The 23,899-nt window shown below is 41.0% G+C and overlaps 2 protein-coding genes across 2 annotated transcripts in view; both read left to right on the top strand.

Annotated features, from left to right (window-relative positions):
- Nucleotides 1–7,794: 7,794 nt before the first annotated feature.
- On the top strand, nucleotides 7,795–9,659 carry SP5 (Sp5 transcription factor). Its single transcript, XM_015811875.1, has 2 exons — nucleotides 7,795–7,845; nucleotides 8,568–9,659. The coding sequence occupies exons 1-2, from the start codon at nucleotides 7,795–7,797 to the stop codon at nucleotides 9,657–9,659; spliced, it is 1,143 nt and encodes a 380-aa protein (XP_015667361.1).
- Nucleotides 9,660–17,530: 7,871 nt separating this feature from the next.
- The window catches only part of ERICH2 (glutamate rich 2), a 30,215-nt gene continuing 23,846 nt past the window's right edge, over nucleotides 17,531–23,899 (top strand). The window contains exons 1-4 of the mRNA XM_015811870.1: nucleotides 17,531–17,649; nucleotides 17,735–17,783; nucleotides 20,076–20,109; nucleotides 22,912–22,948. Coding sequence (XP_015667356.1) covers nucleotides 17,585–17,649; nucleotides 17,735–17,783; nucleotides 20,076–20,109; nucleotides 22,912–22,948 — 185 coding nt within the window. The 5' untranslated portion in view covers nucleotides 17,531–17,584. The remainder of the gene's footprint in view (nucleotides 17,650–17,734; nucleotides 17,784–20,075; nucleotides 20,110–22,911; nucleotides 22,949–23,899) is intronic.

Raw genomic sequence — 23,899 nt, 5'->3', positions numbered from 1 at the left:
GGGAAGAAAAACATAAGATGAGTCTCCATTCTCTTAAGTGAGGATAAACAAGTTTGAGGGCTTCCGTTGAACTTTGGGGTGCTTTACTAGGAAATATGTTTCCAAAAATAAGTAAGGTAAAGCCAACTATGTCAATGAACCATGAAAAAACAAAACTTGATTTATTAAATTTTAATTAAATTAACATGAAATGTTTTAATTATAATTTATATAATTATTTCAAGGTACAGGTAGTCCTTGACTTACAATTATTCAATCAGCGGCTGTTCAAAATTACAACAGCACTGAAAAAAAGTGACTAATAACCATTTTTCACACTTACGACCATTTGCAGCATCCCGTGATCACATGATCAAAATTTGGATGTTTGACCACTGTCATATATTATTGACAGCTGCAAAACTTACTTAACAACTGTCTTGCTTAGCCACAGAAATTTGGGGCTCAGCAGTACTCATAAGACAAGGAATACCTATAATATATAATGTCTGGTGGGTCTTAGGAGCCACAATCAAGGCTGTCAGAAACTGCACAAGGTCCTGGCATCAGTAGTTTCTCTGTTTTTAAGTCTAAGGCAGGGGTAGGCATGCTGGCTCAGGAATTCTGGGAGTTGAAGTCCACAAGTCATAAAAGAGCCAAGGTTGCCTACCCCTGGAAGGAAATATCTGATGAATCATTACAATCTTTGGTTTTGGCACACAACAGATACATCTCATATCCAAACATGTTGTCCCTCTCCCTCTTTCTTCTGCACATTCATGATGAAACTTGATTCAATCAGAATCAGCTAGATCACAGTGTGGTTGGCAGAAACCGTATACACGTTACCATCCCATTCTAAGTTTAGATTCTGCTTTTGATTTATTTTTAGTTATGACAGATGACAGATGCCCAACTTATAATGTGATTCTACGTTTAGTTAACTTTCACATGACCTGCTGAGCCAATGTGAACTATTTCTAAGTTGGCAAGTATTATTTGAAAGTTATATCTGTAGTCCTCAACTTACAACCATTCATTTAGTGACTGTTTGAAGTTACAATGGCCCTGACTTATGACTGTTTTTCACACTTACGACCATTACAACATACTGATGGTCATGTGATCTAAATTTGGATGCTTGGCAACTGGCATGTATTTATGATGGTTGCAGTGTCCAGGGGTCATGTGATCACCTTTTGCGACCGTCTGACAAGCAAAGTCAATGGGGAAGCCAGACTCAATTAACAACCATATTTCTAATTTAATAACTACAGTGATTCATTTAACAACTGTGGTAAGAAAGGTCATAAAAGGGCCAAGTTTGAAGACCCCTGCCCTAGGGAATGTAAATTGACTGAATATAAAAAAATCAGTTCTTGCTGTTGTCAGTTTTCTTACTGCAAATCACTGGAATGATCTCTGTCTTTCACTGGAGCAGTAGTACCAGTATTTACAGGTGTGAGTTATTTGCTGGGGCTGAACACTTAATACAACAACATAAATGCAAGAAAGATAAGTTTATTCAAGTGGACAGTTATTACCTTAACCACATTTTCCTAGTTGATTTCCCTTGTCCTCTATACAAATTTTAGTCTGTATGGAAATACAAATAAGGATATTTAGAAAGGCACAAATATTGTACCGGTGAGTTGGGCCAGGGAGGTAGTCAAAGTCATGGTATACTGATAAGAGAAAATGCTGTTAAAAACAATGGAATATGCAAAACTGAAAATGTCTGTGGACACCCCGACTGAAAAGTAAAACATTTTAAAATTAATCACACTTTGGAAATGGTTGCTTGTCTGGTTAATTTTAACCTTTTTTGTAATTTTATAATTACCCATTCCACTTATCCCATATGTTTTATTTGTAATATACGTTCGCAAATAATGTATATCACAAATAAATATCCAGGATGGTTTCAACTGAAGTTACATGCACCAACCTTAAGGTGACAAAGTGGGAAGCCAGACACAGATTTTTATCTCTGTTCTACACAAACATACCTGTCCACCAATAAATAAATGTCCACTTTCTTTAAGGGATATTCATCTTAAATTCCATTGTCATTCAAGTAAATAAATAGATATGTACTTTCAAGCATTTGTTTTTCTTTCTTTTCTTTTGTTTGAGGTTCTTTTGTTTGAGGTTGAGCCGCCCTGAGTCCTATGAGGAGAAGGGCGGGGTACAAATTAAATTATTATTAATTATTATTATTATTATTATTATTTTCTTTCTAACAATGGATTATTTATTTCTCTCATGTTGTTTCTTTAATAAAAGAAAAAAGCAAGGATTTATGCTTTGTTCTTTAGCCAAAATAAAAAAGGCAACCAGAGCAGCTTCACAAACATCAGTAGTAAGGAAGTCCCTGCCTGCAGGTATATAATATTTTTTCTGAAGATTATGCAGTCACTGAACTTTCCAATGCATTTTTTAAGACTGCAGCAAAGTTGATATATCTTCTGTACTGAAGAAACAATATACATATTATTTTTTAAGGGACATAATCCAGCAAAATTTGAAAGTAATGTGTTATGACTATATGAAAATTATTATTGAATTTTGATTTAACTTTTGCTGGATTGTTTCAGCAACCCTGAGTTAACTGGATCAATAAACTGGTTTGGTACAGTAGCTTTCTAGTTTGTTTTCTCTTGCAAACACAAAAGTATACTTGGATGTAACCTGCATCCTTCTATTCATGCCCACCATAGCTCATCTTGATTCATTCTGGATGGGCTCCTTTACCCTGCAATTGCACATATTTTTTAGACCACCAGAATATGGGATGCAAAAATCCAGAAACTGCTAGATGGCAGCAAAGCAATACAACTCCAACTCCTTGCTGCCATTCAGTGGTCCTCCCAATTTTTGCATCCCTGTTTGGGTATCTACTTTTTATGTACAAATTCTCCCTTTGTTTTGGAGTACTGCTCCTCTCCCAAACGGAACATTACCTATGCACTTCATTCTCACTTCTCTCTCCAGATTTCCATTGTCTGGAATATGAAAAAGGGTCTATGAGGCTCTTTGGAGAAGGAAACCCAACCCAAACCTGAAGTAGCTGCCACTTCCTCTGCCACTTCTGCGACTCCATTCTTGTTGCTATTCTTCTCTACCAGGAGACAGGTGTGTTCCTCCAGATTGCTGCTGTCACCTTACCTTCACTGAAGCCATTTGATGGAGGATTATTGGAGAATGTTTCCTGGACTCCCAGTGGCCAGATAAGAAGGAAGAAGCTTAAATCTTCATCCTATGGCTTCCATTTGGTGGCATCCTGGACCAGAGAATAATGGTTCAATATGGTTCCAAATCTTTCCTGGTATTAGCTGTCTGAACTCTACTTCTGTTTAAAGCCTGCATGATTCCATTTCCTCATTTAATTTTGTTCTCTTAAGCTTTGCTGTGTCACTTTTCCTGCTCTTCTCTAATGTTCAAGGTAACATAATATTTGGCTTGATGGTAATTATAGATTTTTCAAGAAGTGATACAGATATGAAATAAATGTAGTCCATTGACCTTCTAAGCCTAAGGTCTTTAAATGAAGCTATTATCATTGCAATAAAAGTATGGTTTCAGAACGGAGTAGAGCACCAATTTTCCAGTATTGATGAAATATATAGTAATTGAAAAAAGTTTCTGCTGTCCATTTTGCTTAGATCCAAAAATCGGAATATTGATTTCCCCAATTTCATTGCACATCCAGATTTAGGCTAATCCTATACCCCTCTTGGAGACGTCCAAATAAAGCTCTGTGTGATGCCATTCTTAATAAATAAATCAACATAGGCATAACATATGATTGAATTTATTCTCTGTCCAGTTAATATGTTGCTAATGTGGGTGGTTCACTACTGGGAAATACAACGATGGATATTAACACTGAACCACCATTTCAACAATAAAAAGCTTCATGGAACCTTTTTCACAAGGAAGGCCTGAGGAAGGAGTGAGTTAATAGATTCATAGAATTCAAAAGGTGTACTTTTATTGATGGCCCCAAAGGAATTCTTCCTGGCTTGTAACAATGGTTACCTCTACATCTGATTGTTCTGGAGTCTCCTTTCATAAATAGGGACTTCAGCTGGCAGGAGGGCAGGGTGCTGGATCAAAGCAATGGGATAAATGTAGGGAAAGAGTGCTCACCACCACCGCCCCTCGCCAGCAGTGCCCTTGTAACTCCTCTGCTATGGCTGGATTTGCAACTATTACTCTACATGCTGCTATGACAGTGGTGGCGAACCTATGGCACGGGTGCCAGAAGCGGCACTCAGAGCCCTCTCTGTGGGCACACCCGCCGTTGCCCCAGTCCTAGGCCTTCAGCTGGGTTTTATAAAACCTTTTCGCTTTAGGCCTCCGCCCCCCCCCCTGCAAAAAAAAAAAAGGTTCAATCAATCAGTCAATTTCAACTTCTCGCAGGGAAAAAAAAGATCTTGCAAAGTTGGAATTGATTGATTGAACTTTTTAGTCCCACCCAGTCTGCCGTTATCACCACAGCCACGCCCAGCCAATGGGCCACACCCAGCCAATGGGCCACACCCACCCGACACCCGATGATGCATAAGTGGGTTTTGGGTTGCAGTTTGGGCACTCAGACTCTAAAAGGTTGGCCATCACTGTGCTATGAGATCGAAGCTCCCCCCCCCATTCTTCACCCTTCCGGATTAGCCTCCCCATTCCTCTATGACAGTGTTTCTCAACCTTGACAATTTTAAGGCATGTGGGACTTCAACTCCCAGAATTCCACAGCCAGCAATGCTGGCTGTGGAATTCTGGGAGTTGAAGTCCACATGCCTTAAAATTGTCAAGTTGAGAAACACTGCTCTATGAACTTAAAAGAGAATTGAGATCGCTGAGCTAGGCTGCCCCCACCCCACCCTCCACCCCCGCCCTCTGGCTGTCCGGCGTTCTCGGGAATCTCCCTGCTGCTATCACAGGCCGGAAAAAGCTCCTGCGTTTGCTCTGGTCTCGGCCGTCCCATGTAAACAGCCGCCGCTTCTGGAAAGAGAAGAAAAAGAGAGTAACTGCGAGGACCGGAGCGGGAAGGACAGAGGTCCACAATGCGGCTGGTTTCTTCACAAGCCTTTAACTGTTCGCAGATGGAGCCAAACCAAATCTGAACAGCTGGAGATCGGATAGGGCAGGGGTAGTCAACCTTGGCTCTTTTATGACTCGTGGACTTCAACTCCCAGAATTCCTGAGCCAGCTTAGCTGGCTCAGGAATTCTGGGAGTTGAAGTCCACGAGTCATAAAAGAGCCAAGGTTGACTACCCCTGGGATAGGGACACAAAGTCTTCTTTACAGGGGGGCAAAATAATCCCCCAGGCTACTAAGTCCATTTCTGTGTGCACGGGCACGTTAAAAAATGTAACGCGTGTCATATCTATACTTGGGCGCCTCTGCGCTGTTACAAACCAGGGCAGGGGGGGGACAATCTTAGCTCTTCCTCAAGCGGACAGCTGGGGGGGGGGCTCTTGATTAAAAGCTTTGGTCAAAGCTTTGATATTTACTGTAATATTTACTGTAATATTGGTTTTATAAGGCTGTCAGCCGCCCTGAGTCCGGTAAGGAGAAGGGCGGGATACAAATCAAATTAAATAAATAAAAAATCTCAACGCGGCAAACGCATCGATCCGCTCCGGCGTTCCTCTTCCCACGCCCGCCTGCCTGCCTTTCCACAGGATCGATGCGATCAAGCAGTTACAAGTCGAAAAACCTCAAGATGCCCGCTCTCCTCGCGGCACCGTTGACGGGTGAGGCGGGGAGGCTATCCAGAGGCCCGGCGAGCGAGGGGCTTGGCTTCTTCCTGGGGATCCGTATGGAGGAGCCGTGGGAGAGGCCTCGGCCCTTTAATCCCTTCAAAGACCCCGGCGCGATTCAAGCCTTTTACAACTCTTTGGAACCCTCCGCGGGGCCGAGGCTTGTTTGGATAGGAAGGCCGGATAAAGATATCGCCCTCCTCCCTCCCTCCCTCCTCTCCCTTTCTCTTTCGCGGTCGGACGGCCCCTTAAAAGGTTTCAGTGGCAACGCGGAAACAATGGAGCGCGGCCACCGCGGGGCGGCTCAGGTTACCCGGGGAAAGTAAGAGACATGTCATCTAGCGGCGGGGAGGAGCAAAAGGCCGCCTCCCGCCTGGGCCCGACCCCGCCCCTTCCTCTTTCCCGAGATGCCCCTTGCCGTACGAAGCTCCTCTTCGGCACGCGTCTCAACTTCAGCGCGGTCCCCCAAAGAAGCGGCGGGTGGTTCGTCAGGCCGGGCGCAGAGAGCGTCTCCCTTCTCTTGGGCGCAGCCGCTCAGGCAAGCGGCGCGCTTTGGGGCCAAAACAGCCTACAGCCGCGCCCCAGCCGTTAGCCTGGCCGCTGTTTTCAAGTAAGCGCCCCCACTAAAGAAGTACCAAATCGCCTGGAATCGGGACAGTTCAACAACAGCCGCTCTCGGGTCACTCTGGAGACGACTGCGGAAAACGGAAAGCGCGTAAAGGCTGGGACGGAGCAGCCGCCTTTTGATTTGCCAATAAAAGAGAACGCCGCTCCGCTTCTGAAGCAAACAATCGAGAAGTTAAACTACTACTAGATCCTCCGAAGAAGGAAATGGTTTTGAGACGGGGGTGGGGGGAGGGGAAGTGTTGGCAGCCCAACTCGCCATCTGAGGGGGACTTGAAGGAATCGCGGGTCTCGCCGCGGCAGCCTCTTTTGAGCGTCACCCACTTTACTTAAATAGTAAATAGTCTTTGAATAGATTTCATTTCGGAGTGTAAAGTTCACGAATCGCATTTCTAATACTTTCTTGGGCAGCTTTCTTGCTCCGTAAAAATCAGAGAACTTGAGGTCTTTATCGCCAGAAAACGTTGGACGTCGCTATCTAAAGGGGTCACGTTCAAAGTATTAAATAAATTGCACGACTGTTATATTTTTGTTAATAAAAGCAAAACAAAAAAACAACTAATGGAACCAAGATCAAATACGCCTTTCCTTTTGTTATTTACAGGGGACACATCACATATATTCTCTGGCTAGACAAAAGTACATAGCCACTCAATGCAAACTTTAATATTGGGACCGGGAGTCCCCCCCCCCGGCGAACTTTTGGCGAGTTTATTTAAAAAATGAAGCAAATAGAGTTACTAAGTGCCATCCAAACAGATGGTTCTAGAGGCAAATATCCGTGAGATACACCAAAAGACGTATTGTCTAAAGACTCCGAGGCAAATTTTTAATCGCGATATAGGTATTTCTTAAGGAGAAGTGGGAGCGCAAGAAAAAAGCAAGTGGTTTGGGCAAGATACAATGTCTTGAACGTCGAGTGAGTCTCCAGGCGGTGAGAGTCCCTTTGATCAAGAAAATCCAATTATTTGTGTATATACATTTCCCACATAGTGATTACTTCATTAATTGTCCCGCCTTTATCTCCTCCCTTCCCATCCCCCCCTAATAATCAGTTCTTTTATCCAGACCAACAAACACACCATAGGAGCTTTGTGGATTCAAAGGATTTGCTTTCGCTTCTGAAAGAGCCGCTATTCTTTGATGATTGGGCAGCGGCAAACTTCAAAGCCATAAATCTTCCTCCTGACTGGCTGGCGGCCCAGCAAAGTCCTTATCAAATTCTTGGAGGTGATCCTGGCGCAGTCAGACAGTCCGCGGAGATCGCGCTGAGCCTGGGCTGGCTGGCGAGACTGGCAGAGTCGGCGAGGGGGGGAGAACTCAGGGGCGGAGGGCAAGGAAACGGGGCAGCTTTTCGGCTGCCTCTTGGCGACTTTATGTCGCGGCGGTGGCCCTCTGGCCTCTTCTCCCTCCGGACGCGATAGCCATGGCCGCGGTGGCCGTCCTGCGAAGCGACTCCCTGCAGGCGTTTCTTCAGGTTAGTCTCTAGTTGAAGATGGAGGGTAGAGTACCGGGGAGCCTACTCCCCCCCGCCCCCGCGACGGTAGTGGAATTTCAGGCGACAAGATTGGCGGGAGACCACAAAGCGGGAAGGTGGCGAGCTGGTGGGTGTTTAGGGAAGGGGGCCAGCTCACTTGGGACCCTCGGAAAAGTTGATTGCGCGTGTAAAATAGACTTTTGAGTAAATCCCCTGATCCCTGGGCTTTTTTTTTTTTTTTTTTTTAAAGTCCACTTTTGAGAGAGAAAAAAGTTTTCCCCTTTCTGCTCTCATTGAAGGATTCCCTACAATCAACTGCATCTAAACCCCGCCCTCCCCTTCCAAAGCTATTGTCCTGAACTCAACGGTCTAAGTCGTCGGAAGTAGTCCAGAGTGAGGGGAAGGAGGTAGATGGGCGTGAGGGTCCCTTCCAGCGGGGTTCGCTGAGAGGTTTCCAAGTTCGCACCCAACCGAAGTGGGCGGGATGGGATCGAGGCAGCACCGCGGGCTGCTGACGCCGGGCATCCCAGTTGCGGCTCATTGTCTTCTGAGAAACGCCCCGCCCAGGTGCTGGGCTCAGCCACTGGTACTTAGTGCCTGGCAGTAAACTTTTTGAGATGCTGCCTGGTATCCATCGACGGGCGCCTGCTGCTAGGTGAAGAGGAAGAAGCCCCAAGGAACAGAGATTAACTGTGCCTCTCTTTCCCCACCTTTTGCCACAGGATCGGACCCCCAGCGCCTCTCCCGACTTGACCAAGCACTCACCTCTGGCTCTCCTGGCCGCCACCTGTAGCCGAATCGGGCAGCCGAGCGCGCCGGTCGCTCCCTCGGATTTCCTGCAGGTCTCCTACGAGTCAAGCTTGGGCTCCCCGTCCAGGATCTTTCACCCGTGGAGCAGCGAGATGCCAGCCCACTCCCCGGGCGGACTGCCTCCCCCGCCGCCGAGCCTCGGGCTCACCCCGCAGCCGGCTTTCGCGGGCGGCCACGAGCTGCCGCTGACGCCCCCCGCAGATCCCTCGTACCCCTACGAATTTTCGCCCGTCAAGATGCTCCCGGCTTCCATGGGCGCCCTCTCCTCCAGCTGCCCTCCGCCGGCTTACGTGCCCTACGCCGCCCAGGCGGCCCTCCCGCCGGGCTACTCCAACCTGATGCCCCCGCCGCCCGCCCCGCAGTCCTGCCGGCAGCTCTCGCCGGCGGCCGAGGACATCCCTTGGTGGAGCATCCAACAGGCGGCGCCAGGCCCGGGCACTTGCGCACATCGCTTCGCGGCCGCCGGGGGCCTGCCGCGCGGGCTGGTGTTGGCGCCCTCGGAGCTGGCGCAGTACCAGTCGCAGCTGGCCGCCCTGCTGCACCCCAAAGCGCCCCTGGCGGCCACGGCCAGGAGGTGCCGCCGCTGCCGGTGCCCCAACTGCCAGCTAGCAGCAGGCACCGGGCCCGACGCCACCGCCGAGCCCGGGAAAAAGAAGCAGCACGTGTGCCACGTCCCCGGCTGCGGGAAGGTCTACGGCAAGACGTCGCACCTCAAGGCGCACCTGCGCTGGCACACGGGCGACCGGCCCTTCGTGTGCAACTGGCTCTTCTGCGGCAAGAGCTTCACGCGCTCCGACGAACTCCAGCGGCACCTGCGGACTCACACCGGCGAGAAGCGCTTCGGCTGCGCCGAGTGCGGCAAGCGCTTCATGCGCAGCGACCACCTGGCCAAGCACGTCAAAACGCACCAGAACAAGAGGCTCAAGGCCGGCCTGGGCCTCGGCCTGGCGGGGGGCGACGGCCGCGCTTGCGCAATCAAGCGAGAGGAGTCGCGGGACTTGTGACCTGTTGCTTGGTGTTTTTTGCGCTTTTGCGCTTCTCTGTTTCCTCATCTGCGCCCTCTTGCAGGTTTCGGAGCGGGCCGCTTTCTCCTGCCGTGAAAAATTCCACTTCGGCCCCCTACAGAATCTGGACATTTCGGGAAAAACCGGGAGAGCTCTTTATTTGGAGACCATTAAAGGGGAGCTAGGAGGACACACACGCACCCGGAAAATTCCCAAAGTCTGGCATCTTAGAGGCTTGCGGTAGTTAGACCGATTTCCTTTGAGAAGCAATTGGAAAAATCCTTGGTCAGGAGACCCAAGGGATTGATAGTTTTCCTTGGATTCGGATCTTCACCCTCTGGAACTAACGTGCCCCATAGTACTTGTTTGTGTGCTTTGAAGTGCAACCCATGAAACCCATCTGCGGATTTGGAACTGCTCTGTGGATCTGAGATTAGCCTTCTGTGAAGAGGTTTTGTTTTTCCTTTGGATCTCCCGCAACCCCCTACAGTACACACACTTTTTTGAACTCCAGATTAAAGCTATCCTAGGATCTCATCTTCCATCCAACCTCCTCCAAAGGATTATGGCTTCATTGTCAGATGCCTGTGGCCAAAAGATTGTGGTCCCACCTTCCACCACATTTGGAAACATCTGGCCATAATGGACCAGAATGCTTTTTTTTAAAAAAAGGAAAAAAAAGAAATAGAAACAGCAACATTAGCCTGGTTATTGAGTGTCTCAGTATACTTTTTTGCCTTGTGTTTAGGGGGAGAGATCAACCCTGTGTATACAGTTTATTTAAAGCTTTGGGTAAAATCATTCCTCTTCCCCCCCCCCCTTATTTTTATACTTGACTCCCTTATGGGGACTACACCATGAGAAGTTTGAAGTGACCCACAGTGTGTCAGCATACTAAAATAAATGCACCAACCCTGGGGTCATATTGGGAAGATCACACTGAGCTGATTTCGTCTGATTGTTTATTTCTTTTGAAACTTTTTAAACATATACCACTAAGCCATTTTAAGTGTTTGTTTCACTTCAACAAATGCCCCGTTTATTTGGAAAGCACCTTAGTATGTGCTCCAACCTGCAGCTCATATTAACTCAGCATTGTAAAGATCACCTATATTTTCCTTGTGGAATATATTATAATGGTATAAAATGTGTGAGTTTTTATTGCTTTATCTATTATTTTTTAAAACAATGGTTGATCAGAGTTGTAACATTCAAACATTACAAGGAAACAATAATGTATATATACTGTTTGCACCCCAGTGGAAAACTGCAAAGTACAAGGAGCTTGATCCAAAAAGGGAAACAGAAATCAACTACTGTATAATTATATTGAAGAATTTATGTTTAGCGGTGTTAAAATCAGCAAGACTTATTTCTGTGTAATAAGAACCACCACACCAAAGTTAAAGTACTTTTTTGTTTAATTTCCATTGTCTTCATTGGGCTTAGGAGTGCTTAACCTGCAACATCATGCTTAAGGTCGAAATGGCACCATACAGTATGACTTGTTACTAGAAGAAATATATGGCAGTATAATGCTGTAGGAGTATGGTTTGTCAGAGTCTTTTGCCATTTTTGTTCAGTCTTCTGCACTGCTAAAATTGTTTCACATTGAAATTGTTTCCCCATCTTTAAATGGACAAGATGAAAATCAAGAAAATCAAGTTTGAAGTTTCTTTTTAATTTCCAGATGTCAGAATAAGGATGCAGTTTTGTACCATATGTGCATAACTTGGGAGTGAGATCTACTAAGTGCTCCTAACACACATAGAAAATATCCAACTTTTTCTGAGCCACAGATTTTATTTCTGTATTATATAAACATTTATCAAAGCAATGACAGCCCCTAAGTGTTCATCTTGTAAAGCCTGCAAACTATCAGATCTCAGCCTTGTAAATTTGTAATATAAATATAATACAAAAGGAAAATTCCATATTCTTTGAAAAATAATTTGTCAACTACATCTTAAAATAAAGATTTTGTTACAAACTAACATGTATTCTCATTTAAAGTACAAAAACATCCAGCTGGAGCTTACTGAATAAAGTTCGTGTTCCCAGTTTTGTAAATACCAACATCACAGTGAACTGTTCTAGGACTCTGGTACTAGTGAAAATATCCATCTGAAATAGAATTTAGTTTAGTTGCATATGCAGTTTTATTATTTTTTAATGTAAGCATTTGGTAAATTGTATAAACATCAAGATGAATTTGTTTTCAAGGTACTGCATTGGGTTAAGCAATTTAAAAAAGAAAACTGCCAAAACTGATCTGTATAATTGTTCTTTAGAACATCTTGCAATTCAATTTTATACGTGCTTGCTTACAGGTAAATTGTTATTGTATTTTCAGTGAAGCTTATTCTTATGAATTGCAGTCCTAAAGAGATAACATACAGTAGTAGCTGCTATTTTTTAAATATTTCTGATTTTTTACAGTATACAATAATGGTTATCCTTTTTCAATCTAATAAGAAAATAGGTTGATTGTATTTTTATACGAAAAACATATTTTTTAAATATATAAAGAATATAATCCTTTTAATATATTATGAACAGGATACTTGTTTAGGTTCATCTTTTATGAGATACATCTTCATTGTTTAAATAAGCATCCTATATTTTCCTAAACTCTGAAGTCTTCCGTCAGTATTAGCTAGCATGCTCATGCAACTTGATTATGGTCATTTCTGGAGAAAAGTATATTCTGCAAAGCAGTGATACAGAATAAGTCTCTTTGCACATAGGATTTGCTTCTGAGAAGACACTGGTTTGCACTATATTTATCCTATGTAACTGGGTAAGACCATATGACACATAGAAATCAATTAAAATCAACTATGTCAAACTGATTAGATTGAGATTGCTTTAAAGCGAACACTTCAGTTTTATATTTAAATGAATGAATGTAACTATCTGTATAAGATATTTAAATCAGCGGTTTCTAACCTATCCGGGTTGGCGGCCTGGCACTGGAGGGGGGGAAGAGGGGATGGTTTCATGCGAGTTCTGCTGAGAGCGCAAATACCCGCTGCTCCTATGACTGGGGCTGCATGTACGAGTGCCGGCTGCTCGCACAAGTGGAACTGTGTGCGCAAGCGGGCTCACTCATCTCTTGTGCAACACAATTCCAAATGGACTGTGGCCCGGTAGTGGGCCACAGCCCTGGGGTTGGAGACCCCTGATTTAAATTACATAATATAAATTCCCCAACGTTGACAAAGTCTCTGTACTCAGAAAGTCAGTCATTCTGGGCCAATTGTAATTGTCGAACAGCATGTCTATATATTTCAGATTGTCTTAAGTTGGATCTGGGTGAATTCATTTTGCATTTTGTTATAGCATTCTCTAGCAGCTTGCTTTCATAATAAGGAAATATTTTAGATTATTTATTTGATAAATTGATTATAATTCGTGTGTTTATTTATTGTACATATATGCCTCTTCCTCCTGTGATGTTAGATAGCTCACAGTAAAACAAAAACAGATATGGCATTGTACATTAAAATATGTTCAAATAGTAACATCATGTTGCCTTTGAACTAAATATAGCAAACTGGCTTGCTTCAGTTATATTGTATTGTATTTATACTCCAAAGTCCTGTTGGAAATGATCTTAACTACTTTCAACATGATAATAGCAAATCACCCATCCTAATCTCAACTAATTTAATTTTCCCCTTCACATGCCATGATGTGATTATAATGGATCCAGAGTCCAGAACTTGGTTATACATTCTCTAAAGCTGCAGATCTATATCCTAAATTTAATGGTGACTAAGTCTCATCAAATTTGATGCATTAATTAGGTAACATTAACATAAAATATGTCAGCTGGGCAATTTATGAAGAATCTGAATCCAGTCTGCAGTGTCCACACTAATCTTCCCTCTCTTTGCTTATGGGCAATGGCTTTTCCTAGTTTGGTGTCCTCCCACTGGATCTGAGTGACTGCTGCTAGAATTTCCAATCAACCTGGCCAATCATTGGGAATTCTGGAAGCCACATCCGGAGGCCATTGAGTTGGGGAAATACACTGTACACTATGAAAGCACTAACACAGGGAGTTAATAATCATTTCAGAGATGATGTGAAGAAGACCTCACATTTTCAGGATTTCATCACATTCTTAGGATATTCCAATTTTTGCCAAACACACAATAGTTGTGAATACTTTTATTTCAGTAACAGTATTGATCTACAAAAGTACAGTATAGCTAGGATATAGCCAACCAGTGTTTTTTACTAAACTGAACTTGTCACATATTTTTAAGATAAGAATAACCACATGTATATTTGCTGCTGATTTTGATTCATTGATACCCAACTTATGGTAGTTTTACTCCAAACTGAGCCAACAAAATTAAATGTACATCCAATTGGCAATACTGCTGATTCCAGGGGAACAGTTGCAATACTTCCTGCTCAATCCAATGCTCCTTCTCAGAAATAAGGTGCCTTATTTCTTTAGGGAAATCAGGCCTAGAAGTTTCTTCTTTTCTAAACGTACACCAAAAAAAGTATTTATAGGGGAAATAGGTGGTTCCTGCATATTTAATCTTTGATCATTGTTTTATAATTTCTTTTATTTGGGAAGACAGCACTAGCAAGCTAAGTCATATTCTGAAATGTTTGACAGACTTGGTGCTTGTGATGTAAGTTGAAGGAGGCACTGTAATGATATAAAGATATAAAGATAACGTATTTCCATTGTGTGCTAGGGGTTCATTTTTTATGTATTACATCATAGGGGAATTGAGCTTTTTTTAAAAGTTATTTTATGGAGTGATGTTAGTGTGTTTATATTCTCCCTCTTGAGGGTTTAGTTGTAATTCATCTGTCATTTTGTCAAAGCTCTGTTTCCATTCATCTCTTGAAATGTTCTGTGCTGCATATTTTGTATTTTTACAGTCAGCCCAGCATATTCTTCTGAGTAAAATTGCTGCAAGCAGGCAATTGCTTTCAGATTTCCATCAGTGATTATTATATCAGTGATGGAAATCTTGGTTTAAAATATTTCTTTGCTTAAGAACAAAAAAATGGATTTCATATGTTGTATTTCCTACACTGGGTTGCATTGTTAGCAATATCTATGCATAGATGCATATATTTTGAACTGGAAAGCTTCCTGTGAATAAGCAAATTAATACATGTTGCAAACCCTTCTAGATTAAATTAGTCTAAGATGTTACAGAAGCGGTTAAATATTATACATATACAGTGGGTATAATCCAGCCATGATCAATTGTACATAGGTTTAAAGATTTTGACTTGCTCTATTGATTTGAATAGGAATTAATTAGGCTGTTTTCTTCAATGAATATTCTTTTCTGAATTACTAACTTTGGGATGTCATGTGGTTTTAAAAAACTACTTCTGTTTGGAGCAAGAAACTTTCCATTTTTTTCTTCCCAGTATGCCTATAGTCCAGGGGTAGGCAACCTTGGCTCTTTTATGACTTGTGGGCTTTTATGACATGCTGGCTCAGGAATTCTGGGAGTTGAAGCCCACAAGTCATAAAAGAGCCAAGGTTGCCTACACCTGGCCTATACCCATCATCCAAGCTGCTTCAGAATGATTTGGAGTTTATTCAAGGAAAGGATATATTACTGGATGAACACCAGGTTCCTGTTTGAAGTATGGCCTCAGTGTTTCCTGATTATATTAGTTTGTAATAGTATGAAATGACTCTCAGTAATAATTTCCTTGCATGAGATCAGATAGCAAGAAAGTGTAGAGAAGTATTCTGTAGCCATTCCATGCACATCATTTCACCATCAACATGCTGATATAGTAATGCACACAGTTTTTATATCTGTTTTTGAGTAATGTAAGATGCTGTAGGTCTCTAAGTGATAAAATTGCTTTGTTGACTGTTATTGAATTCTCCCATGAAAACATCCCAAATCCTATAATATTTTTGAAAACACTGAAAAAAGTTGCCTGTAAGGAATAAGGCTTAAGTTGTTTCTTTGTTTCACAATTGATTCAAATAGATGTTATCATCTACTTAGTATAGTACCTAAATTTGAATAAATGAAACCTCAAATAGCTCGCAGGGTCATCAAAATCATATAAACATAGAATGCTATAAACATGGATTTGTTGGGAGATTACACGCTTTTCAAGCATCCTGCAGTAAAAGGAGATAGAAAAGGAGAAAAAAGCAGGGTTCAATCCAAGATCAGGAAACTGGCTTTGGAGAAAAATCCAACTTGTTTTGGCCTAATCACTTATGAAGCAAAAAGGAGGCCTGAAATAAAGTCTTCCAAGGCACAGTATGTGATCAATGTTGTGAGGTATAGTCTGGCTTTCAGTGGCTGCATTCACAATCTTCATTTTATTAAGAATAAAATAAATACAAGTACTCCTTGACTTACAACCACAAATGAGCCTAAAATTTCCATTGGTAAGCAAGACAGTTGTTAATGGAGCTTTGCCCCATTTTCTTGCCAGAATTGTTAAGTGAATCATAGTAGTTGTTAAGTTAGTAATCCAGTTGTTAAGTGAATCCGGTTTCCCCATTGACTTTGCTCATTAGAAGGTAGCAAAAGGTGATCACATGACTCCAGGACACTGCAAATACATGGCAGTTGCCAAGTGTCTGATCACATGACTATGGGATGCTACAATGGTCCTAAGTGTGAAAAATGGTAATAGGTTGCTTTTTTCATTAAACAAATGACTGTAACTTGAGGACAACCTGTATCTTGAATAAACAATTGCTGGATTCCCACAGGGGACTATAACACCTGATTTGCCTGGTTAAAGCATCAGCCTAGAAACCAGGAGACCATGAAGTTTAGTCCCACCTTAGGCACAAAGCCAGCTGGGTGATCTTGGCAGTCACTCTGTCTTAGCCCTTGTAAGCAGACAAGGCAAAGCCTGGGAAAAACTTCCCAAGAAAATTGTCAGGACTTGTCTGGGCAATCTCCAAGAATCAATCACGGTTGAATGGAAAGAAAAGAAAAGTTTAGTCTACTGAACAAGCCCAGTCATTTGTAGTTCATCGCTCGCATCATAACATACTTAGGGTTGCCAGGTGTCCACTATTTGAGTGGACAGTCCACTTTTTTCACATTATGTTCACTATTTTTTTTCACAAAATAGTGGACATTTTTTTATTCAAAAGCTTTATGATGAAATGGTACGTAATCTAAAGCTGTACAGTCTACTTTTTTTACTACTTAACNGCTATTTTTTGGAAGCAGACCTGGCAACCCTAAACATACTATGACTGGAGGATGGGGAATGGAAGGATCATCTGGTCACCTGCATTCTTTTAGAGAGTCGTTGAGGCCACTTGGAGGTTTACCTGTGTCTTCACCTGAATAATGCAAATGTGTGGCTGCAGGATATTTTTTGCCCTGTGTACCTTCACTGTTGAAGACAGGCACAGGCTGTTGGGAATGAGTCTGTGTTGTCTGCATCTCAAATATAAATCCTTCTATTCCCCACCATCCAATCAGAGCTGAAGAAGCTTCTTGGATGAGAAGCGAAACGTCTTCAAAGAAAAACAAGAAAGTCCAGTTGCCTCCTGAGAAAGCACCTTTGGGAGCCCAATCAAAGTGTTTTGCGTGTTACTTTCATACAGAACCCGGGCTGATAGCTGTTCCAGCCAAATTTAATTTATTTAAAAACCGCTCTAAGAGTTAATTTCCAGATAACAATTGGGCTCTACATTTTCTCGTCTCCACGAAAACTTTTTACATTCCCGGCTCCTTCCGAGTCTTCTCCGAGTGCGCGCGCCCTGCGAGGCTTCACCAGCCCCGCGCGCGGCACGCCACGGAGGCGGGAACGTTTCCGTCCCAGCTCAAAGTTCCCCGTCGGCCTCCTTTTGCGGTAGGCTCGGAGAGGGCCCCAGAGTATGTTGTTGCTATGGCAACTGGGTGGCTGCCCGTCCCCGTAGAGACGCTTTCGGTATTATGCAGGGAGCAACTCCGGAGTTCAGCGTCTTATCTCGCGGGCAACCGAGTCACGCCATGAATAGGTAGCTCTAAGATACTTTTCCGAAGAAGGTCAAGGAATACGTGTGAATGAGGCCCTAACCCTCCTTCCCTTCTTTTCCCATCCAGATTAAATGTTCTTGTGGGGCAAGGAATGCCTAGGCCAGGGGCTTCTAAGGTAGGAACCTCGATCTTTTTTTTTTCTATCTTTAGCATATTTGACCTTTCAACTTATGGCCCGCAACAAAAACTCTGGACATCCACAATGCTTAATATGGAAAAAGGCCATACAGCATCTGTTGATCCTTACTCCGAAAAGCATGTAGGTATGTCTAAAGTTTGCAAAACTCTCAGAATCCCACAAGTACAATCTCTCTAGCTAAGCCAAGTGGGGAAAGCCTTCATCTGTCTTCAGTTAATTTTCTCTCTGTCTTCCAATAACCAAAGAAACAATATCCTCAAATTATTAAACAAACTCAGTTAATTTTCTCTCTGTCTTCCAATAACCAAAGAAACAATATCCTCAAATTATTAAACAAACCCACAAGTTGGTGTCCTAGAGAAAATTGGTTTATAAACCTGGTTTATTAATGGGGTTAGATTAAGGGGGATGGTGTTTGAGGAGCTGCATTTTTCACAGGGAAGATTAGGAACCATATTTGATAGTGTCTGTAAAACTTACATATAGAGCTGTTAATAAAAATCAATAAAAAAGTGAGGATGATAGAACAAGCAATAGTATCAAAGCCGTGTGTGTTTCAGTATGTGAGACTGAGAAACAGAAATAGGAATTAATTAAAACTTTTTATCTTTTTACCACTGTGTACGCTTTACGATCAATATGTTGGAAGTGTTAAAAGTTTTAATTGCCTTTCAGTGTATGTTTAGAGACAGCATGGAGATATTCTTTTAATGTAAAATCACAGGTATAAAGCAGTCCTCCTGCAGTCCTCAAGGCAGCAATACCAAGCACAGATGCACTGGTTTTCTTTTCTTAAACAATTTATATCATTTTATGGTAGAATAGTTCTTATTCCTTCCCAGTACATGCAAGAACGGCTGGGGGAGGAGGCACATGAGTGTTGTCAAGTATTGGTCAGATCTACAAAGCATTCAGATTACTTTATTCTCATTTGAACTCAAGCCAGACCTGCTAAATGCAGTTTACTGGTTTAAATGAATTTCAGATTATGAATACAGTGATTTGCAGAAGTTCTGGTGTTCTGCAGAGATAGCAGTTGCACGTATGATACATAATTATACACAAAATTATATTTATGTAAATTTGATTATCTGGTCCCAAGAGATGAAGGTTACAACTAGTCTATAGATAATTGATATAACAATTATACAGAGAAGGTCATATAATAACTATTAATGGGAATGTTTCAACTTTGAATGCAAGATTGGAGGGTGACTTGCTGAAGAATATCCAACACATTCGAGTATTGTGATAGTAGGTTGATTCTAGAATGATCTTTTCTTACCCTTTAATTCTGGAGATCCTGTAGTCACTAAAATGATTTCTTTTCTATAGCAGTTTAGTTGACACATTTTGTGTCATAATAATTAAGGCTAGATTAAAGCTGCATAATTTATATTTACAAACTACAAATCAGCAATGCTGTATCCAAAAATAAGTTAGAGTAAATTGAGTATACTTCCTTACATCTTAGTTACCTGGTTTAGTAAGCTTTTTACAATATTTGCAAAAGCAATTATTGTTTAGGGACTTTCTATTGGCCCTACCTAAAGTTTACAACAGCACAATAAAGCAATGTCAATCCCAGTCTTCCCCTTTGATTACATTAGCCTCATTGCAGTTTAGGATACAAACAATAATACACCCTCATTTTACTATACTTAGTTCATTTGAATTAAATTACCAAAAATCTAGCCTCTACGTGTGCTTTGTGGTTTATGAAAATTGAAAAAACAACATATATCTCACGGACATATAGTGTAAAAGAAGGTAGATGGAAGAGAGACTTTACAGGCTTGCAAAGAGTAAGAGGGTTTTTTGTTTTTTGCAAAAGTTGGTCTTATTATAATATACTTTTTAAATGTGTATGTGTATATTTAATGCCAGGTGCTTATAATGATTACTGTGAATAGGAATATTAAGTAATATTTTGAATGCATGTAAGATGACTGGTTTTTACATATATGTATTTTATTAATAATGAAGCATTAAAAGAAAAGTATATTTAATCAAAGTAAATATATTCCATATTAATGGAACAATATAGCATCAAGAAAAAAGTTGTAGTAGAACGAGATGATAGTCATGGAAGAAAGAAATGGTAGTAGTAATGGAGAAGGACTCTGTATCCCCTCTTTCAAATATTGTCAGACATTGTAGCAACAATCCACTGGTACAGACCAGGTTTCCTAAATTATACCCATATGAAACTTGTTTTCAGAAATGACTTCTTAGAAATATTTGGATTTTTCTTTTACACTTATTCAGGTTTCTGGAATGATGGAAGTGATCGCTCCTGAAGGTATTTATTTAAAATTATATTTTGCATCGTAATATTTTCTTGGATGTCCTTACATTTTAGTATTTATGTCAAAAATATAAATGCTTAAATTCAATCCCATTCTGAAGAATATATAGGTTGAACTAAGTCATTCTTACTTCTGAGTAAGCTTGCATAAGATTGTACTATAAGAAAAATTATTGACAGATGTGCAACTTTGTTAACCTGTAAATTGTAAAGTTGACGTTTTTGTCTCTGTGTAGTAGTGCTGTTCAGAGCAAACATGTGGAAAGCAAATGTTTAATTCTCTTCCTCCTCCTTCTCTTAGACAAGAGCCTCACATCCTGTGTTGTGGCTTAAATCACAGAGACCTCCTAAATTTCTCCATCTAAAAATGGAATTTAGCCAATATTTTATATGCAGTTTCCCAACTTTTATCTACCAGGATGATGTTAGATGTTTCATAATAGAAATTGTGAGAAAGAATTAGACTTTTTTTGGTTTCTAAAGTAGATACGATATGAATATATTGCTTAAAGTCCACCAGGCAAGAAATTAAGAAAAAAAATTGGGATTAGGATATTGGGCATATGCATGCTGCCTTATACAGTACTGTATATCAACACCACATTTCAGAAAAGATGGAATGACCTTTTGACTACCGTATAGCAGATGTTTATTTCCAAAAATGAAGGACAACCATAATTATTTGCTTGTTTCTTTTTTCTAGCAATGTGTGTCTCAAACTTTCTGCACTCACGGATCACTAAACAAACATTTCTCACCAACATCATATATTTGTTACTTGTATACTTCAGTATATCAGTTGTCAGCCATGACTTTTGTGAACCAGTTGACTGGTATCGAATGCAGGGAAGTTGGGGCTGAGGCAGGACTTGGCTTGGCTCTGGCTACCTGACCTTCAGTGAATGTGGGGAAGTGGGCACTCAGAGGGCAGCAGACTCTGGCCAGCTGATTAGCAGGGAAGGTAGAGAGCAGGGCTGTTATAGAGAAAGACTCTCCAGGGGTGTCAAACTGCCGGCCCGTGGGTCGGTTTCATCATACCGAAGCCGTGCCCACCCCATTGCCGGCAATGCAAAAAGTCATGATATGTCGTGACACGTCACATGACGTGGCAAGTTTGACACCCGTGCTCTAGTCTGACCAGTCAGCCAGTAATGAATGCAGTGAGGCAGATATTGAGGCACAGAATGGTTGCGGTCTGATGGGGCACAAACCCAGTGGCTGGCAGAAGTATAAACAGACTCTGGCCAGTGAACATTGGGAGGCTGTGACAGAGTATCTGGTGGGCCCCCATCAGCCAAACTGTGGTCCATAGACAATAGTTTAGAAATCACTATAGCTTTAGGAGATTCCTGGTACAACTAAATAGAATTTCCATACACAATTAGACTTAATGAGCATGCTTGGAGATGCCATTGTATTATGTAAGACTATAATTTGTAACAAATATGACTCAAGCATCAACCCCATTTCCCCCCCCTCCTTTTTCTGGATTTTTAGTCATGTTGCCTGAACTCAAAAGCTTACATACTGTAAGAAAGGTTTTGCCTTGATATGGATTGCTTTTCCTAATAGCATGTCTGATTTTTTTTTTCTTTTTACAAAGTCTCTTTAAGGACTCAGAGTTTTTCTTTACCATATCCAAGAGATGCTAGGCACTGGATCTGAGATCTTCTTTCTGCATACAGAGCAGGTTGTGCTCCATCAGGGCCACTGCACAAAAGTCAAGATGGTGATAGTAATAGTGTGATTGAGGACTTTTTTGATCCCATAAGTCATTGTATTAGGATATTGAGAGGACAATTTTTTTTCTAATTAAAATGATGGTATTGGTGATAACTGTATTTTCTGAATATCTATTGCATTCAGTACAAGTGAGAAACCATTACCTTGGTTGATAAAAGCCCATTTTGTTAACTTTTTGTATAAATATATATATATTCTCAACGTTTATCAGGAATGTATGTGTATGTGTGTGTATTTAGGCTCTAAATATTTATACAGTATCTATTAATATACATTGAAATTGGAAAAATATACAATATGATTTTATAAAGAAACTATTTTATATAGTTTATATAAATGTATATAAATATTTAGACTCTTTTGATTTACAAGGGCAGAGAAGTTTTTAAAAAAAGATTTTTTCTTGCACACTCTTCCAGAACGTGCTCCAGTTTGTTGTTTATTGCTAAAGAGTTTACACTTAGAGGTTACTATAAAGCAGATAAAAGTAGCTTCTGAAGAAAAGTATAGCAAAGGAGAGAACTCATGATATACATTCTCCTGACCTAAAGCCCATTTCTGGCATACTGATTGTCCTCACTACTACTTGTTCCAGTTTTTTTCACTTATTCCTCAACACTGCTAAAAGGCACTGAGCATGGTTCTTTGTCAGATGTGTTTCTTTTTATTTGTAATTTTTCTTTAACTTTATCAGTTCAGTATAGCTAAAACTATATCTGAGATGCAAAAATCCAAATAACCTTTAGATTGGTGCAGAGAAAAAGAAAAATCTAATTGTTTGTGATCATCCTAATTTTTATACTCCTGATCTGGTCCCTCTAGCATACCTGCCTGCTCCCCAAATATTTACAAGTCATCACCTTTATTTTGTATGAATCGTATCCACTTATATTTATTACTTACATGATTACTATTTTTTCAAATTTTATTTTATATGTGTCTTGAAAACTTTATCAGTCTTTTATTGTGTGTTATTGACCTTTATACGCTAAAGCAGGTGAGGTTTGAAGGCATTGATTGAATATACATAATATTTTTCTTTCTTTTTTTAAGATGGGTTTATCTTAGAAACTCGTTTGCCTTTGTCAAGGTAAGGAAGAAAGAAAATTTTGCTCTGGGGGAGTTTAACCATTTTGAAAATGGAAGATCTTTTGCTCTCCTCAGGTTTCTCTTCCTGATAAAATACTAATAATTTTTAACTAATAATCCTTATTTGGAATTAAATTTGACCAAATAAATGGGGCTTAAATGGAAGAATAGCTGCAGACTAAGAACCTAACTGTACCTTGCACACAGATGATGCAACAGCCTCTTCTCACTTCCTTCCACAAAACTCTTCAAAAGAAAATGCAGCTTTGGTAAAGAAACTGGAGGAAGTGCTTCATCACCTCCCCCTTTCTATTTTCATTTGATTACTCTGTCCCAAAGCTGTTTTTCTTAAAAATTAAGGAAGCAAAAAGTATCTGTTTTACTTATAGGAAACGTTTACAGTTAGAACAATGGCTTATAAGGCCACTCAAAATATTGTAAACAGTGTGCAGGTTTCTGAGTTGTCTGGAAATTTCTTCTCATCCTGGAGAAAGGAGGAGCGGGTTGAAATTAGTTACTGGCAATTTTATGGACACTCTGTAAAATTGGAAATGAAACTAGTACAGTACTACACGTTCAAATTTAACTGAGTAGACGCTACAATAATTTTAGAATGCATATAAAATTATCCATTTGACACTTAGAATGATGTGTAATTTTTGAAAGTATATACTCTGGGAGTTACTATAATCTTTCTCCATTCATATGTGAAAAATAGGTCCTGGGGTATTTAAGAGAGGATGTGGGGGAATAGGGGCTTGTTACGTTGCTAATATAATAATATAAATATAACAGGGAACGGAGTATGCCCTGCAAGTAAATGTTGGGATAATAGCCAGCAGGGGTAGATAATGATTGAATGCTACAACCTACTGGTAGATATTACAAAGAAAACAGACTGCTGTTTGGCCTCCCTATTTTTTTTAGACGGGAGTCTAACTAAGGGAATCAA

The sequence above is a fragment of the Protobothrops mucrosquamatus genome, unplaced genomic scaffold (genome assembly GCF_001527695.2).
Source record: "Protobothrops mucrosquamatus isolate PMUCROS unplaced genomic scaffold, P.Mucros_1.0 scaffold54, whole genome shotgun sequence".
Classification (NCBI taxonomy): domain Eukaryota; kingdom Metazoa; phylum Chordata; class Lepidosauria; order Squamata; family Viperidae; genus Protobothrops; species Protobothrops mucrosquamatus.
Note: the sequence above shows the minus strand (reverse complement) of the source record. Positions and strands in the feature narration are given on the sequence as shown.

Bases quoted from the DNA above. Each gene is read 5' to 3' on its own strand.
- SP5 (XM_015811875.1), top strand. From the start codon at position 7,795: ATGGCCGCGGTGGCCGTCCTGCGAAGCGACTCCCTGCAGGCGTTTCTT. The intron at 7,846-8,567 runs GTTAGTCTCTAG...CTTTTGCCACAG, and splicing joins CCCTGCAGGCGTTTCTTCAG to GATCGGACCCCCAGCGCCTC.